At 31.1% G+C, this 19,889-nt stretch overlaps 2 protein-coding genes across 4 annotated transcripts; one reads left to right on the forward strand and one right to left on the reverse strand.

Annotated features, from left to right (window-relative positions):
* Window positions 1–390: 390 nt before the first annotated feature.
* On the reverse strand, window positions 391–4,446 carry LOC125873062 (uncharacterized RNA-binding protein C1827.05c-like). Of its 3 annotated transcripts, none has more exons than XM_049553921.1 (9): window positions 4,303–4,446; window positions 4,079–4,185; window positions 3,561–3,675; window positions 3,415–3,470; window positions 2,354–2,401; window positions 2,153–2,250; window positions 1,410–1,479; window positions 1,173–1,283; window positions 391–797 (listed from the first exon to the last, which is right to left on the reverse strand). In XM_049553921.1, exons 2-9 carry the CDS (start codon window positions 4,181–4,183, stop codon window positions 747–749), a joined length of 654 nt encoding a protein of 217 aa, XP_049409878.1. In that variant the 5' UTR covers window positions 4,184–4,185; window positions 4,303–4,446; the 3' UTR covers window positions 391–746. The 3 variants fall into 3 exon arrangements, with proteins under 3 accessions (XP_049409878.1, XP_049409876.1, XP_049409877.1); XM_049553919.1 differs by having other exon boundaries at window positions 4,275–4,421; XM_049553920.1 differs by having other exon boundaries at window positions 4,261–4,352.
* A 10,166-nt stretch (window positions 4,447–14,612) lies between these two features.
* On the forward strand, window positions 14,613–16,177 carry LOC125875150 (agmatine hydroxycinnamoyltransferase 1-like). The gene has a single exon (XM_049556243.1). The coding sequence runs from the start codon at window positions 14,689–14,691 to the stop codon at window positions 16,015–16,017; it is 1,329 nt and encodes a 442-aa protein (XP_049412200.1). The 5' UTR covers window positions 14,613–14,688; the 3' UTR covers window positions 16,018–16,177.
* Window positions 16,178–19,889: the final 3,712 nt, after the last annotated feature.

Genomic DNA, 19,889 nt, shown 5'->3' on the forward strand with positions numbered 1-19,889 from the left:
AATTAACAGAACATACAGGCCCAGTCTGCAATAAGCCCAAATTGGTTAATGGGTAAATTCTCTTTTTTCAGGAACATGATCAACCGAAAATTATTATGTTCGCAATAAAATGCTCCAATTTTCTATTGACTTCGAGAAAAAAAATCACCTTTCGTATTATAACAGGATTGGTTCGCTCATGCAGTAAGTAATACTTAAAATTTGCAAGTAAACAAAAAAATTAGGTCCCCACGATGCTTTGTTTTACAAGATGTTAATTATAGCACGCAGATTCACAAATTTACAAGATGTTAAATATAACATGCAGGTTCACAAATTTAAGATTATGTAATTCACTAACTGTACCTTCCGCAGGAAATGTTACATAAGGATCAAAATAAACCACAAAGCTGGCACATCAAAGTCCAAACACTTTGATTGAGATACATTACCAGCCAGAGCCTGGACAGAATTCATTTTATCACCCAAAGAATTCCACTAGTCATTTCGAGTCGGAGTTACAAAAATTAAAGCTAATACAAGTAGATGTTTGGAATGTCTTACAGCCTCGGTGTCGTCTATGATAATGCTAATTCTATCAGATAAATGTATGGTGCTAGCAATCTTTCCACCTTCGTTGACAATTTAGTAAATTTAAGCAGCACACAGCATCCAATCAGTAGCACAGTTCCAATGCCATGACCATGAATTGAAATGCAAACTGCCAAATACTAATCTTTATGCTGTCTCAGTTCTGCTGGAAAGATTTAATCTGCATCAAATCTGATCTTCTTTGGTGCAGCTTGAATTGAACCCACCTGCAAATGACATGCACCATCGTATGTTATCTCCTGATGGAGTGCGGCGTGATTTCAGCTTTAACTAACAACTCTTTCATTGCGTGCTCAGTGCAACTCATTTGTCACTTCCCTAATCCTAGTTATTTCTAATATTTAGGAAGTAATTAGCATTCTTGTAACAAATATACTCAAACACTACTCAACAATTGTTCAACAATATCACACTAGCCAAAACGCAACAATCCTGTTATAAGCATCATCTAGAGCAAATTATAGTTAATTAACAGTTAGATTCACCAAATAGAAGGGTTCCCATACTCCAACCAGTAACCTGCAGCGATAAGGGTGTATTTGCAGCATCAAAGGGTTGAATTAAAGAAAGCCATGTCTTACCATTTCTGGGCACTCATAGTCAATTCCAGCTGCTTCAATCCTCTTTCGCCTCTTCTTGTCACGTTTTAATATTCCTTCAACCAACTTCTTGTGATCATCCAGTGTTCTTTCCTGGACGATTATTAACACTCAACAAGTTTATGTTTGCAAAGTCTAATCAGACGTCATAATACTAAACTGCTTACCACATTTAGCATAACACAAAAAGCAAAAATGTTATATCCCACTGAATATTACCTTGTCCTGACGCTTCCTTTCAATTTTAACCCAATCCAAGGGTTTGTACCAGCGGTTCACTCCTTTCCACCTATGTAGAAATCAAAGTTGTTAACTACCAACAGAAAATGACCCAATTTTGCATCTCCATGCTAAGAAAGTATCATAAACCTACCACTAAATTTCAACTCTTCACACTCCTTGTAAAGTTAAAAATTAATCAGGAGAATGCCGTGCTTCTAGACATATCTTTTGCTCCCTTACAATGAGATTAGGTGGTCGCCAATCATTGGATCACAAAACCAGAAAACTTGTGCAGCTCAAATGCAATGCCGAACTCATTTTATAACTCATAATGTAGGGGAAAGATTAAGAATAATATCAGACTTCATGTTTTCTGTCATTAGCATTTAGCAGCATGAAATTTATAAAACAGAGATCCCGATATATAAGCAGGAGCAAATTTGCAGGTCAATATATTCTTTAAAGTTTAATCCAGTCAAAAAAAAAAAGATCTGGTATTTTATTAGTTGTTGTTCCAATTTGTAGTGACGAAAGACTACAAAGTGCCTATAAACCTCCTACAACAAGAAGCTCCCAGACCACTGAACCCCCTAAAAACAACCTAACCATAAACATAAGAAAAAGAAAAAGATGGAAGAAACCAAAGAAATTTGACAATCTCCTCACACTTGGACATAAAATAATTAATTTACCATTCCCTCCATCAAATTGGAAAAAGGAGAGGGAGGGGGGGTCCTTACAATCTTGGATGTACATGTTCAGGAGGAATAAGCTGAACTTGCAGTAAGTGCTCAAACAAGAGATAGTTATGCATAGTTTCCGCAACAACTTTTGCAACCTGCACTTACCCAAAAAGACAACCAGAAAATGGGAAGATAATGATCAGACGGATTTTTTTAAGCATATCTATGACACTACAAAGCCACTAGGACAAGTACTACCTCAGGAGACTCAAATTCTATGAAGCCAAAATGCTTTGATTTTCCTGTCTGTTGAGGAAGAGAAACCAGGATAAGTCATCAATGAACAAAAAGAAAATTACCTTAAATGAAAATAATGGTAAATCAGTGGATTAACATATGATGTGTAGCTTAAAGGAGTGCAGTGCATGCCCATAATGAAAGAACAATAAATTTGTCAATGGACTAAGAAATGAATTGAGTAGTTTGAAAAATGAAAATGAAGTGAATGCCAATGAATTGCCATACTCCTCTACATAATTATGGCCTACAATTTCATTTCTTTTCTAGATGAAAAATACTTCATAAAGTTCAAAAATAGGTGCTACAATCAAGATATTTCCTTTATCCAAAGGTAAAAAAAAAAGGTATTTTCAGGCAGATGTTAGCTGATCAGACTTCTATTGTTTCTTAAAGATGAAATATCTATCACTACACTAATGAATGAGATACTAAGATAAGGTGTACAGAGAGCATAGGGTGGAACAGAGAATTGGTAGCTGAGGAAATAGAAGTAATTATAAAAAGTAGCTGGATGTCCAACACGATTGTGTTAAGGGTTCCACGAGAAAGTCTATTACCCAGATTGAGAGAAAGACAATTGCACTGTGGATTAGGACGGGGTGGAGAGATCCTTACTGTCCTTACGGTGGATTTGAAGTGTTAAGAGTTGTTCTGTCAGGGTTAAGAAGCATCTAGTTTACTGATTTTTTTTCTAGTAAGAAGCATTCTGGTTTGCTGATTGCTTACGATTCTTCAAAATTACACAAAATCATTAGGAGACTAACAAAAGAAAAAATGAAGGAGGCTGCCACCATGCAAGCAAGGTGAGTTACACCTCAACTGGTTAAGATGTACTCATGTAAAACATAATTGACCAATGGTTTACAAAATTAATGGCACAGTGCCATTCAAGGGAGAATGAGCATAACAATAATATAACCATAAAACATCAAATAAGTGAGTTAAAGAGTAAACATGAAAGAAATCTCTAACCAAACAGATGAACAATTGACCAATAATAATTAGCCTGGAAAATTAACCTTTTTATTCCTTGCAATTCTAAGCCTCTTGATGGTACCAAATTGCTTAAAGAAACCTGAAGACCACATTTATTAAACATAAGAGGAAAATATCAAGTATCTAAATAGGCTCAATCTCAGACAAATTCAAAGAGAGAAATGCAAACCTTCCATTTCATTCTCATAAAATCCATGTGGGATTCTCCCGATGTATAACACTGTTGCTTTATTTTCCCTTACTTCAGTCTTTGGGAGCTTCTGCGCTGGCCCACCTTCTAATGGCTATTTATTTGAAGGATAAAAACAAGTCATACGCAGCACACCAATTGCCATGGAGAAATTTACAGTAACAATTCTAACGAAGACCATTGCCCACCCACATCATCACAGACCAGACAATCAAAGTTTATACACATATACCAAGCAAGTTGCACAATTAAGGAGTACATACAGCACAAAAATCATAAAAACTAAAGCATCTACTAACACGAAATCCCATAAAGGAGACAATTGCTTCTTATCGAGGGAAAGAAACAGTAATCTAGAGAGTGAGCTCACCACTAACTATATATACATAATTTGAGGTATTTTCTTTCAGTTTTCATTATATTTATATACATCTATATAGTTCGAAGAAAGTGGATGAACTGCTCATATGATGGAGCCGCACGAACAAATAACGTACCAGAAACTCACGGGCTTCATCTTTAGAAGCTGAAGAAGCAGAAAAATCGCTTGCTCCCTTTTTCAATTTCTTCGTTATTGCTTTCTTCCTTGCTTTAACACCCATCTCTGTTTACATAATCATACTAAACGTCAAGCACTTTGCACAAATAAAAACAGAAACACAGAAAAGAAAATTGAAACCTGAAGAAAATTACTTGAGCTATAAGCCTTAGTAGACTTCTCCGGAGAACGGTGACAGATAAGCAGATGAATTCGCCGGAGCAGCCAAGCGCGAGAGAGGAAAAAGTTGGTTTGCAGATGCGCGGTAACTTAAACCCTAAACCCTGTGTTCGGATCCTCTCGTTTTCTATTTTCGGGTCGAACCATCCGCCGACGATTTTGCAGGGTCAGAACTAAAAGAGCTACTAGAGCTGTTAAAATGAGATTAGCCCGTGGGTCGGCCCAACTAACCCATTATTGAGATAGGATTTTTTAAGCCCATATAAAACTAGGGCTTTCAAGTTCAATCCATATAAGTCATTGGTCATTGAGGCTTGATCAAGGCCGGGCTAGGATCGATCCATGGGCCAAAAATATTTATTTAAGGATACCTTATAGAATTTTACTAGTGTATGAGCTAATTATTTAGATGCACGCTATGTTGTAATATTATGAATTTTACCAGATTTTGTTGCATTTAGATACATGGACTCAAAATTATGTGTAATTTGTTCTAGATACACTCTATCCAAGTGGATTCGCATATATATATATATATAAGCAAATCCTGCCCTCGCCTCCCTCTCATCTCACTCGCCATTTTATATCCCACTCACGTATCTGGAATGCATTAGACTAGATACATGTATCTCGCGTATATAGTATCCTACATACTATATTTTGCTACTGTTATTGAAACAACATCATTGTTTGCCATATTTGATTTGAAAATCTTCTTATTTTCCTGATGTCATAAAATTTTAAGTTTGAAAAGAAAAAATGAATAAAAGAAAAAAAAGGGCTAACCCGCGGTCCTTCTATGGGTGGATTAGGTTGAGCATTTTCAGACCCTTCCAAATGGAGGGTCAGCCCGTCCTAGCCCATCAAATTCTTTGGCCCGTATGGTTTGGGTCCGTTGGGGCTGGGCTGACCCTTTTTGACAACTCTAATTGTGACTAGGGTGTTGAAAATGAGCACAATATAGGTAATCCGCCCAATATTTTGTGGGTTGGGCTCAAGATAATTTGAATTGAGTTCAAATTCAACGAGTTCAAGCTTTAACCTGTTTTAAAAGAATCTTCAATTGAACTCAACTTATTTTCTATTTTATAGCTTTTGGAATTTATCTATCCATTTGTATTATTTTTTTCTTGAATTGAAATTCAAATTGTGGTATAAAAGTTAAATTACAATTTGTTAAAATTAATGAGATTAAGCGGATCAAATTGGGTGGGTCGTGATCCAATCATATTTTTAGCCCATTTGAGTCCAAAGTAAACTTGGGCGGGTCATGACCTAACTCAATTTCCATTTCAACCCATTTGAATATCTCTAATTTCAACTCAACCCTCCCATTTGACACCCCTTCGTGACTTATACCTTTTACTAGTTGTTTGGCACGCGGAATTAAGGTAAAATATTCGCCGTTAAGTTTGGAACTAAATAAGTGAAACAAAGGAATTACATGTAATATTAAAGTACAAGAATACGATGATATGAGAGTAGAAATAACAATATTTATTAATGAAACTAGATCACACGTGATTATTTATAAATCTTATACTTTAATCCTCGACTTTCGTATCTTCTTATCTAAGATCGTATCTTCAATAACTTGTAAGTGTTTTATGTTTTGTCTAGTCAACTCCTTGATACTTTTTTGCCATACGTCTACCTTTTCTTATACCTACCGCTTTTAATCTCTTTCACCTCCTCAGTAGGGCATTTGTGCAAATACTATTCATATGCCTGAACCATCTCAATCTCACCTCTCTCATCTTGTCTAGCATGAAAGTCACTCACACTTTGTCTTAATGAATATCTTCATTCATAATCATATTTCTCTAATGTATTGTTGCAATTTGAAGAAATAATTGGACAAACTTTTACGACATTTGAAATAAAAAGTTAAAACCTATCAATTAATCAAATTCACAATCTATCAAAATGTATCCCATATTTTTTCCTTAGTACACAGTTTTTTTAAAATATGAGAAATATTAGTAGTATGTATAGCTGGAATAATATGTATACATACTCGTCTACTGTATAATTGTAATAATATGTGTATATATTAATTTATATCAATATGTATATAATTCATTCATTTGAGATATATTATGCTAGTATACATACAAATATACAATGTGAATTATTATGTATATAACATATCTTAGCTGAAATTAGTATGCATTACCATATTCACATGGAATATATTTTGACAGAACAACTTTAATTGGAGATTAGAGACAACAATGAAATGAAAGAGGAAAAAATGGAAGATTTAAGGAGATGACGTGAATCTCGTTTAGGTTTGATTTTTTAAATAAAATATTTGATTAAAAATGTCGATTTTATCTAGGGATTGTATGTATATGTTAATACCTCAAAAATATATTTTTCGAATATGTTTCGATAACAAAATTGCATAAATCACTATGAATTGTATAGCAACCCATTTATTTTTTGATTGAAATAGACTGAGCTAATAAATAGACAAGTTGATGATTAACTAAAACTTCAGTGAATTGAACGGAGTATATTTTTCATGGGTTCATTTTAGAAGAAACTATCTAATTACACAAATATTTCTGTCATATTTATTAATTCTCCATATAATTTGAGAGAATTACATTTTATATCACTAATTAATAATTTCTTACCAGATTTCAAGTCAAGTCACATATTTTTGCTACCAGTACAATGAAATAGGGAGAGAGGCAAGCGAGAACCTAAGGGAGGCGAGCGAGATTTGTCTCTATATTTCAGATATACATAAATCACACTAGATTCACACTATATACATGTATCTAGTGTGATTCACGTGTATTTGGAATACCAGATATCTATGACAGGGGTGTGGGAGATGAAAAAGAGGCGAGGGATATTTGTCTATGTATCACAGATACATGCAAATCCATTTTAATACATTGTATCTAGAATAAATTACACCTAATTTAGATTTCGTGTATACCGAGATACATGTATCTGGATGAATCAAAATCTAATAAGATTCATAATATTGCAAACTAGTGTATATATAAGTAATTAGTTTAATTTCTAGCGTGATTTCCATAAATTACCCTTAATTTTATCACCCTACTGCCCAACTTATTATGAATTGTATAAACGTGTAGCTTTCGAAATTTGTATAACTTTTGTATAATGTAATTTGTATAACTGTTTAAAGTTCAGATGTTTGTATTTGTATAAATTTGTTATTTCCAGTTTTATCATATTTGTATAATTCCGGAATTTGTATTACTCCGAAAAAACAGTTCCAATTTTAGATCTATAGTTGCACCCATATTTGTATAAATTTGTAACTGTATATAGTTATTAATTGTATATTTCTATATTTTACTTATACAAAATATATAAGTACAAAAGTCTACAACACAATTATACCTATATAAATACGGATGAAAATAACTCAATTATATAAACGTAGCCGCGAATTATACAAACGAGTAAGCTATACAACCCGTAAATATGCAAATTATAGCCAAGGAGCCTAATTAAGTTTATTATAGTGACTATTTACAAAAAAAATTGTTATGAATGAAATTACATTTCGGTATAGCTTTAATTTTTCTCTAAATAAGAATGAGCAATCTTAAACAATGTTTAAGGAATTCTTAATAGAAAAACAGTGTACATCAAAGTAAGTTCAGAGATATTTCTAATATGAATATCTTTTTCTCCAAATAATGTAAAATAATGATCCACGAGTATTTCTCAAATGCATATAGGGAAATAGTCAATTAAAGGAAAATGGAAAATTTAAAGTTAGGAGGCACAACATTTTCGTTCCTAAACTACTTACAACAAATTAAATGTTAAAACAAACAAAATATAGTGTGTGACACCACACCGAGAATTGAGTGTTTTAAAGTATAATTATCTATTGTTTGAAATTTATCGAATCGATTAATAAAATCGTGCCACATAAGACCAGCTAAAGAACAAATGATTCTACAATTCTTGCGAATCGAAATCTCAAATTAAAAGTTCAAAACTCCTGTTCGTTCCACTACTTGTATGTGTTACATTGGTGGTAGAATAGAAAGTCCAAAGTTCCAATTTTATTATATTTTTTGAAATTTATGTTTGTTATGTAGGAGTATGATCTGTATGCCGCCTCCCATATTTTTGTCCTTCCAAGTTCCATGGACTTATAGGACCATAGCGACTGTAAATATTTAGATAATTGTTCACATTTTATGTGGACTTTTTTTCTTTTTTCTTTTTAAAAGAAAATAGTAAATAATACGTATTTATTATACACGATGCTTGTTCATTTGAGGATGGCAGATTGAGCATGTGATCTTCAAAATAAGGAGTCTTAAATTTTTCAGTATTTTTTCTTGATCAAGCTCGTCGCACAAAACTTGCTTAATATAATTTACGCATTCGATATTTTACAGTCTAATATACTAAAATGAAATTTATCATATACGTACTTAAAGAATAGCAATGAATAATATTAGACAAGTTTAATGCGATGAATTTGATCGAAAAGACATCAATAAAAAAAAAATAAAAATCGTACAATTGAAATTGTTCATTAGAAAAAATAGCTTGCTCAATATGTAACTTAAAATAAATAAACAATACAACATGGTTATAACTTATAATAGTAGACCTTGGTAACTGCCCACTATTTTTTTCGAAATAAAAAAGTTCGGTTTATTTGCTTTGAAAAGTAAAATCATCCTATATAAAAATTGCTAGCACATTTATTGGAGAACACTTAATTTTCGATATGAGGGTTTGCTTCTCAATCTACATCACCAACACCAACTACTCTAAAGAGAAAATACTTTAAAAATGCACACTAAAGAAAGGTATATAATTATGTATAAAAATATTATAAAATATGCTGATACTATTTTCATACATAATTAAATACAAAACATACTATCAAAATCTCATTCTTATCTTTTTTGGATAGTGCCTCTTTCGGAGATATATGTTTAATTTATTTGGGATTTAAACATTTTATTTATTTATATATATAAATAAAAATTGCAATGCTTGGATTTTAAATTGAAGATGACCTTTTATTTATGCGACGTCTTATTTGAAATTAGGCGATTACTTGTTAATTAACCCCAGAAGTTGTAACTCTTTATAACTTCGATAATCAAAGTTATTTCAACCAAAAAATAAACAAAAATTAGTCAAAGTTATTTAATAACTGGAATTATATGTGGAAAAATCGATTTAAAAGCAAGTAGTGACAATTCCATTATAAAATAAGACAAAATTTGATTATGTCAATTGTCAAACATTAAATTAGCAATTTGAAGTATATAAATGAATAGTACTTGCTAGCTCCTAAATTTTTTTGACCATAATAATATAATTACAGTTCCTTATATATATATATAAACAAGTAGACATCAAAGTCAATACAGAAATAAACCTACTGCTGACTTATTCTTTCCAATATTTTAAATTAAAATTTAATTATTCAAAAAGTATATGAAAAATATATAAATTAAATTTTTTCTTATTCAATATATTGGTCGAATGTCAATTAATTTGATATTTGATTTTTGTAAGATAAACACATGAATTGTTGAGAAACGAAAAAAATAATCTACCTATGAAAATAATCACAATTTATCAAAAATGACATGTCTCGAAATAAATAAAAGTGACGTGCGTATGGCGTTGGAAGTAGGAGACCGACGAATAAATAAATAAATAAAAGGGCTGGAGTTATGTGAGTTTATTAATTGGTTAGCAAAAGAACAATTTTAAGTACTAATTGTAAAATTTATACAAGTTGTTTTAATTATGTTATGTTTATTTTATGGTCTGTAACTCTGTATGCCGCCGCTTCCCACGTCTTTGTCCCTTCATTGATGTGCCTCACACTTTGGAGTAAGGTGTTTACCGGTCAATTTGAATTGGTTATAGATTAAAATTAAAATTAAATTAATTTAAGTAATTATTAAATTTTAAAAATTGAAATCAACTGATTTAACTGATTTGATTGAAATTATTGGTTTGCTTTGATTATTCGATTGTTACTCACAAATCAAAGTAAAAGAAACATTTCATTCGAAGGAGAAAAGAAGTCAACAATTGATCATTTCAAAAGAACTGGATTATCTTCATGTCATTTTGGATTTTATAATTTTTATATCAAAATATTAATTATATTTAACTTCATATTGCTATTTAATCTTATGAAACACCATTCATTTTGAGCAACTAGCATCATTGTTTTCATGTTTGCCAACTTATTTTATCAATAATTAGTTAACCCAATATGTATATACAATTATAAAAAGAGTTGGTCCTTTTACTAAATTTAAATGAAAACATATATTTGAAATTTTAAATTGTTCATAAAAATATATATATAGTAATATATTATAAAAATATGTATATAATTTATCGAATCATTTATTTCTTTGATTTTTTAAAAATAAAATCAAAATCAAAATCAAAATCAAACTAAATAAAAATCGAGTTATTTAAACAATTTGATTTAATTTTTCGACTTGAATCGATTTTTATCTAAACGTGAACAATCCTACGTAGAAGTATTTGCGAGAAACTTTACAAAATTATCCTTTAATAAACTAAATTAATTTATATATGAGCAACTTAAAATGTGCGTATCATGTTAACGTACGTGTACAATTACTTATACCACATTTTACTCNCCCCCCCCCCCCCCCTATTTTTATAATAAAATTTTCTGAATACCATACACATTTTATTTTTTCGAATATTTATCAACTTAAAAGTCTTTTGATCTCCTAAATTTGTGCTCCACCGCAAACATGATCACAAACACTCCTTTGAGATTAAATTCAATGCACTTTGCTAAATTAAGGTCCGCTACTCTGCTATTGTATTATGGAATTCGATTTGATAGTATACTTGTTACAACGTAAGTTCATGATATGTATGTTATAAATTTTTCAAGGCGTTATAATATATACTTTTTTTTGTGGCCAACAAAGTAACATATATACACATTATCATTTATCAAAAGAAAAAGATTTTGGTCTCTTATATAAAATGCCACGTCTAGACTCTTTGTCACATCGAGTACTACATATTTTTATATGGACCATTTATATCACGGGTGGCCTAGATTAGGACTTTGCTAACCACCTTTTTTCTTTAAAAACAAATTACGTGCATTAATTTGCTTGAATTTTTTTTAGATAAAGAGTCATAGTATACGTACAACAATGACACCTACCACACCATTTTTTCCATGCATTGTCAACATGTCTGGTGCAGGATCACTATCGATCGCTTATTTTCTACTCACTTTTTGTTTTCTTCGTATCAATTTTGAAATTTCAACTAATTAAAATCATGTGTTTAAAATCCACATAAAAAATATATTTTTCAATTCGACTTGAGATTGTTAGTTCTATCAAAGCTCAATGGTATACACCTGAATTACTTTTAAGATTGTGAGATTGCATGAATATAATGTGAATATTGGGGGTACGAAAATGAAGTGCTACTATAAAATAATTATTACTATAAAAGCAAATCCTATAGGCTATAGGTACGAAAGTTTGTAACTAATTTTACCTGCTTTACAATTAGTAATCATTTATCAATTTCAATATATATATAGAGAGAGAATTGCTGTCCTTTTATTAACATTGTGACACGTGGATCGAAGATACGTGAACATTTTTAATTTTATTATGTTGATTAGATAGGAAGTCCAGTTCGAATATGCCAATTTAATTCTTAGGAGTAGACGGACAAGTCTTATTCAAGCAGTACGCATGTACCAGAAGTCTAAAAGTCCAACCCAATTAAAGTGAAAGATATATTTTGCCAAATGTAACGTTTTCTACTAAGGTATTTATTGTCTTCACCTAATTCAGCTGCTTTTAGGGGTAATAATTTGACTCCTAGCGATTTCGATTCTCAAAGATATCAATCAAGAAATTCAAAGTAGATGGGTACTAAACGGAATTTGAAAGGAAGAAAATTGAGAGAAAGAATTAAGTCACGGGGAGAGAAAATATTAGAAAAAATAAACATTTCTTGACAAAATATTAATTGTATTTTCAAAATATGAAGAAATATATATGCGAATAATAAGAATGTTTTGAGTTGTCAGAATGTATATATTAAACTCATTTTCTTAGAGAGTTTATCGCAAAAAAACCATCTTTCAAAAATAATAATGAAAAAAATATGATTTTGTGAGTTTTATTTTACACTAATATGCATGACATATTAATTGTTCGAATGTGTTTTTCAAGTTTGTTGGATATCTTTTGAAAATAATTTTATCATCTCCAAAAAAGAAATAAGATTTGTACACCTTTCACTCTTTTCAAATTTCACCAGTAGAATTAGCCAAGAGAAAGTAATTTGGCAAAACTTAACTATACTATACAAATTAAACAATATTTTTTAAGTGTGATCATGTCAACATTGCCAAGATAGTTCATCTAATTAAGATCTAAGTCATTTTCATAGATTTTGTAAAGAAGAGATTAAAAAATTGTCATCATTGTTATAATCCGCGTAAGTGCAAAATGGCATTGAAAATTCTTTAGTGTGCTCTTACAAAGTTAGTTAAAGTATTCGAATAGGTGAAAATAAAATCTCATTTTTCTTAATTTAATATTGTTGCCTTAATGAATTATTTTAGGATATGGGCATCTGGCAACTCTTCTTTCGTTACCATATTAGCTGCCATTAAGAAACCGATAAAAAGTTGTCAGTTGGGTCTCGAGAATTAAGAGTCAGAATTTTGGATTAGTATTTGGACTGGTAGACTTGAGTTAGAATGAAAAATTGAGGGGTGAGCTCCGAAAAGAGTTTTGGAAAATATTTTTTTCTCTGAAAAATAAATTATTTTTTTAAAATTTGAGAAAAATATTTTTTCAAAATATATAAATTAGTTAAACATAAGAAAATTGAAAAATATTTTTCTTACTGCGTTATAAAAGGAGAATTTACTGTATATTACTAGCTATTTGAGGTGGCTCATTTCAAGGAAATTTTAAGAAGTAAAGGTAACACATGTTACCTTTTATAACATAGCTGTAATTATCGACTATATGCCGATCACACACGTTTAGATGTCCATCATAACACGACGATAGAGTTCTTTTTTTCCTCATCAAATATTTAATAGTTAGTTTCGAAATTCAATTAATAACGACTTTTGTTGAATATGATTAGTTTGGTAGGGCTCATTATGTGAGTATACATATTATTACTTTCATTTCAATCTACGTGGCATGCTTGATTTTTAGTTCATTTAAAAAAGAATGACACTTTTCTATTATTATTAATAATTACTCAACTTTCAAATTCCTATTAAAGCTTTGAAATAATTTATAGTCAAATACATATCTAATGTTTGTTGTAGACTATAAATATACAAAAAATGTCTTCTTTTTTTTCAAAACAAATCTTATCAAGTTAAAGTTAATACATAAATTAGGAGATAGAGTAATAATTTAGAATAACTTTTACTGCAGGCACGGGGCACCTCATTACCTAACATTTTTAAAGATGAATATTTTGTTCAATGCATTGTAAGTCAACACTCGTTAATAATTGAGGATTCACACTATCTTATCGATTCGTTAAGGTCGAATTTTTTTATTTTAGGCATATTTTTTAATTTTTTTTCTTTTGGTAAAAAAACAGAATAAAAAAGACCTGGTCTTTTTAGGAGGGAATACAATAAAAGATGGATTTAAGTACGAAAAAAACAATTCGAAGTTGCCAATGAGTTGTACATTTAACAAGAAGGTTGTTGGTATCACATGACTATCAGTACTGAACTCAGTCACAAGGTTGTAATTCAATTATCAAAAATTAACACCACACTAATGAAGAAAGTCAGCCCTAATTCACAAATTAATAAAAATAATATGAGTAATATTTTAGTTGTGTATGCAGCATCTTCAAGAGCCACTAATCAACTAGCTGACTAAGACAACTAATTAAGATTTAAGCACTTCCACACTAATTGAATGATATAATATAGGTCCACTATTTAATTTCCTCCTTTGTCTTTTTTACTTTTTTATCTTCTACTAGTTTCTGTCATGTAATCATAAGGTTATGGGTTCAAGCCTCGAAAACAGTCTCTGACAAAAATGCTAGGCCCTTGTGGTCGGACCCTTCCCGAACCCTGCACATAGCGGGAGTTTTAATATTCTTCTTTCTTCCACTAGTTTCTGTTGCCAATTTTTAATATTCTTCTTTCTTCTCTATAACATAAAAACACGTCTAACTAACCAATTATATTATAGGACTGTTTTTGCAATGATTATATACTTATATAAACCCAAAGTCATGCCATTATCATAACTCGAGCTTAGCCATTCGTCTCTTCTAATTCTCTCTATCTACTTATCCAAAATCAAAGAATTAGAGAAAACCATGAAGGTCAAAACAGAAAGTTCAAAAATCATTAAGCCTTTCTATGAAGACAACATTATCTCTCCTTCTACTAGAACCTGTATTCCCCTTAGTGTCTTTGATAAGGTCACGTATGAAGCCCAAATTGCTATCATCTATGCCTATCGCCCTCCCACTCCACCAAACGCGGCGATTCAATTGGGGCTTCAAAAGGCCCTAGCGATTTACAGGGAGTGGGCAGGGAGATTAGGTAAGGACGAACATGATAATCCAGTAATCTTGCTCAACGATGAGGGTGTTCGATTCGTTGAGGCATCAGCCGATAGCACTCTTGATAAAGTTATGCCCTTTAAGCCTTCGGCTTCTTTGCTTAACTTACATCCTAGCTTGAACAATGTGGTCGAGTTGGTGCAAGTTCAAGTCACGAGGTTTACTTGTGGCTCGTTGGTGGTCGGGTTCACCGCCCACCATACTGTGGCTGATGGCCATTCCACTAGCAACTTTTTAGTTGCATGGGGTCAAGCCTGTCGAGGGCTTGGCATTAATCCACTTCCTTTACATGATCGTACAATTTTCAACCCTCGAAACCCTCCTCTCATCGAGTATGAGCATAAGGGGACGGAGTTTATGTCAAAATCAGTTAAAAAGGAAAATTCACTCAATGAAAGTACTCATTATGTAACGGAAGATATAGTGGTGCACAAAGTCCATTTCACCGTTGAGTTTCTAGCGAAACTCAAGGCAAAAGCCTCTTCGATGAATAACAACAATAATAAACCTTATAGCACATTTGAGAGCCTTGTTGCACATTTATGGAGGGCCATCACTAAAGCGCGAGGCCTAAGTGGCTTCGAGACAACTCATATAAGAATCTCAGTCAATGGTAGAATGAGGTTGAACCCCAGAGTACCTAATGAGTACTTTGGAAACTTAGTACTTTGGGCATTTCCAACATCAAAAGTGAAGGATCTTCTAAGAGAGCCTCTTCCTTATGCAACAAAGCTCATTCATGACGCGGTTACAAAAGTAAACAACAACTATTTCAGATCGTTCATAGACTTTGCTAATCACAAAGAAGAAGATCTCATACCAACAGCAGACATGAGCAAGCACATATTATGTCCTAATCTCGAAGTTGATAGTTGGTTAAGGTTTCCATTCTACGACTTAGATTTTGGAACGGGGTGTCCGTACATGTTCATGCCTTCATATTTCCCAACAGAAGGCATGATGTTTCTTCTACCATCATTCATTGGAGATGGAAGCATTGATGCTTTCATTCCATTGTTTCAAGACAACTTGCCCACCTTCAAGAAAATTTGCTATTCTTTAGACTTGCTTGAGAATTAATTACTTCAATGATATTAATCCTAAACTATGTGATGATATGAAAATTCATTTGCTAATTCCATTTTATGTTTTTAAATTTTAATCTTTTACTCTTCCTCATTGCTAAGCGCAAGGGAGGATGGGAAATATTTCTATATATATATATGTTGTTGAATAATAGAACTAGCGATCTCTACTGGATCTCTTCGAACGAATTTTAACATACGAACTGAACTTGGAACCTTATGGTGAATTTTGAAACTCCTAAACTGCTATTGAATCAATATCTAGTTTGATCGAACACCCTTACGACTATTTAGATCCAATCGAGAAATTATTTTTGATAAACTCTCGGCTTAAAAAGATAAATTTAACTTCTATGCCAACTTTCTTTTTTTTTTTTAAAAAAGACAGGTAGACGTAGTTCATTTTTTGTAACTAACATATCTATTCATACCAACAACAAAGACTGCGGTGAAATGTTAAATACTACTCCCTCCTCTATCCGTAATTACTTGTCTACTTTTAAATTGACATACCTATTAAGAAAATAATGATTTGACATAGTGTTTACCATTTTATCTCTATTAATTATGAAGTGGATGAATTAAAAATTTAAGATTTTCCAAGAAATTCTACCTTTTTCAAAGTAACTAATTGATAGTCTAATAGACAAATTTTTATTATCTTTTCTTGATTTGTCAAAATGGACAAGTAATTAGAGACAATTAAAAAAGAAAAAGTGAACAAGTAATTATGGATATATGGAGTACTTCATTTTTAAATCTTAACTAGATGTAAAATTTTATCGAACTTCAATATGAATACTGAACACGGAAAATAAAGACGGAAATTTCTCTTTTTCGTATCCCCATACCCCAAAATAAGCCCATTTCTATTTATGTTTTACTGTATCACTGTTGTTTTTTTCTGTCCCCTAATTACTTCTTTGTCCTTTTATATTATTTGAATTAAGGAGATAATTCATAAATTAATGATTTGGTAAAGTTGAAGCTTGTCACGTATATAATAGTAAAACAAATTTATATACCTATTCTTGGACAATTGGACCCTGTGGTCCTGTTCCACGTTATACTGGATGGCGCCTTGGTACTGTTACGAATATTGTTGTCAACCTAATTAATTAGTGGATGGTTAAGCTAATATGGACAGAGCTGTACATAATAATAGCTACGAATTTAATTGAACTCAATAATTTTTATTTATATATCATATTTAGAGTAGATAATTTATATAATATATATAATCATTTAATTTGTGAATTCAATAATTAAAACGAGCAGGTATGGCACGTTTCATGGAAAAACTAATTAACGTGTTATGCCATGGTAACTAATTCCTTTGCTCAAAGAGTACTGTACTATATATTTTCTAATTTATCTCATCAATCGAACGTGAAATTTTTTTTAAAAAAATTGCATCATCTTCTTTTGTACTGAACACACCCTTAATAATCTATCATGATTTGTACTACCTCATTTAATCTGCTTGCCTAAAATGAGGAAATGAAGGTATTATCTATTTTCTAGAGAATAATTTCTGTCGGTCCATTAGATTTTTTAATTACATGTCCACATACATTGTGGTCGACGATGGTTTTAATCTAATTATTGTTTAAAACTTTAATTGTGATTTAACTATGGAACATGCGCAGTCAACTATGCTAATAAAGTGATTAATTAATTCAACATACGGATTATTGGAGTAGTCGGCTAGCTACTAGCAAATTTAATTAAGATTTATAATATGGCATGGCTTAAATAAGTTATCCTAAATTTAAGATTTATTCAGTTCTCTTTTATCTGTTAATAATTTGACATTATTGGTGGAATAAAGTTTATAGCCGGGAGCATTTAAGGGTGTAGCCTAGTAATCAATAAAGTGATTGAGATTGACCCTAAGGTTTCAAGTTTAAAACTTAGCGAAAACAAAAATTACTAGGTATTCTTCTCATTTATCCTAATTTTGGGTAATAGAGTTACTGGTCCCTGATGGGAGGTGGCAAGTATAGTTGCATGAAAGCTGGCTCCGATACCATGGTTCATAAACAAAAGTTTATAGCCGGGGGAATTAAGAATTTGGTACGGTTCTAACTACTTCAAGATGCTCTTCAATAATCTATTGCCATAGTATTTTATTGTTCTTGCCTTATTTTGTTTGAATTTATACTGAGATCTGGCTAGGCAAATAATAGGATTTGTTGGGATGTAGTTGGATAATCACATGTTAGTTAGTTCAAATTTCAAGTTCTCTATTTATATATATGAAAAAATCCTTTTGGCCAGAATGGTAAAAAGGTCAGAATGGTATTTTATCTATGTTATTTTACCTTTTAAAATATTTTTACTTTTTTAACTTTAATACCTTTTAATTAAAAAATGGAAAAAAGATTAGTTATTTTAAAATAAAAAAAATATTATAGATTTTTTAAATTTTTGGTCAAATTCTGATTAAATTTACTGGCCATTTAGCATTACCCTATAATGTATATATCGCTCCTGAATTTTAGGCAAATTTGATCAATGGATAAGCTTAGAAATATGAGTAAACACCTCATCTCATACATCATTCTATTTAACTTTTTTTCATAATTCATGTGGAAGACGAAAAATATATCATGAAATAGAAAACAATTCATCTTATTACACGCGTGAATTTAAAAAACGTTTGAAAGTCATTTTAAAAGTACCAATTACAAGAAGTATGGGGGCAAGTGATTAGACATGGTGTGGTGTATTATATTTTGATCTAGTCGATGATATGACAATATAGGAGGATTTGAAGGTCGTAAATTAAGATAAAATGTTAGTTGATAATTGAGCTATTGCTCACTTATTTTGAGGAATATACTTGGTGGTCGTACTTAGCTTGTACGTACCTACCTTTACCAGTAGTATTAGTACTATTTTCATAGTTTCTTGTTCTATGATTTCAGTTAACCCTTGTAGTTTTTATGATTCAGTTCTCCTATTATTTCGTTGTTGTTTTTCGATGGGTACACATTGTTCTTTATTTCATTGTTTTGTTGTTACTTTCATCTCTATACTGTTGTTTGCTTTGATATGTTTTATTTAAGCTGAGGGTTTATCGAAATAATTTCTTTATTTCTACAAGATAAGAATAAAGTCTACGTATACTCTATCCTTTTCAAATTATACTTGTAGATTTCAATGAATATGTTAACGTTGAATTTTTTCTTTTTGCAAGCATGCATATAGTTATACCTACGGCATCTTAATCACTACATTGTTGCTGGGACGACCTAATATGAAAAATGTCACAACCCAAAGTCTAAATACACAAATTAATGTTATACTTTATAAAGTTCTTTACTTTTCTCTTTTATTTGATATAAAATTCATCTAAAATATATGTACGCGCACCATTTTTTCAAAAGCTTGTTATCTTAGAAACTCGTCAACCCCTGTCTTTGACCTGTTCGTTGATGGCCATCAAAGCAAGATTGTAGGTTGACTAATCGTGAATATAATGTGATTCCATATTTCCGCGTCCCTGGTATTTGTATTTTGTGCACTTGTCCACTAAATTGGAAAAATTAGTTAGTATTCCTTCGGTTTCATATTATTGATCACTTTTCATTTTGTACAATGTTTGCAAAATTATAAATAAGAAGGTAATTTTAATAATTTATTCTTTAATTTTTTTTTTTTGAATTTTACAAACAAACATGAATACTTTAAAAGAAATAATTGCAAGGGTAATAAATGAAATTTTTTACAGCAATTAATGCTTTATTAATTTAGTAAAATGATCAATTAATATGAAATAAATATTTTAATATAATGATCAACTAATATAGAACAGATACAATATATACGTAACCCCAAATGAACTGTATTTGTTTGGTAGAA

Source organism: Solanum stenotomum, chromosome 8 (assembly GCF_019186545.1).
Source record: "Solanum stenotomum isolate F172 chromosome 8, ASM1918654v1, whole genome shotgun sequence".
Taxonomy (NCBI): Eukaryota; Viridiplantae; Streptophyta; class Magnoliopsida; order Solanales; family Solanaceae; genus Solanum; species Solanum stenotomum.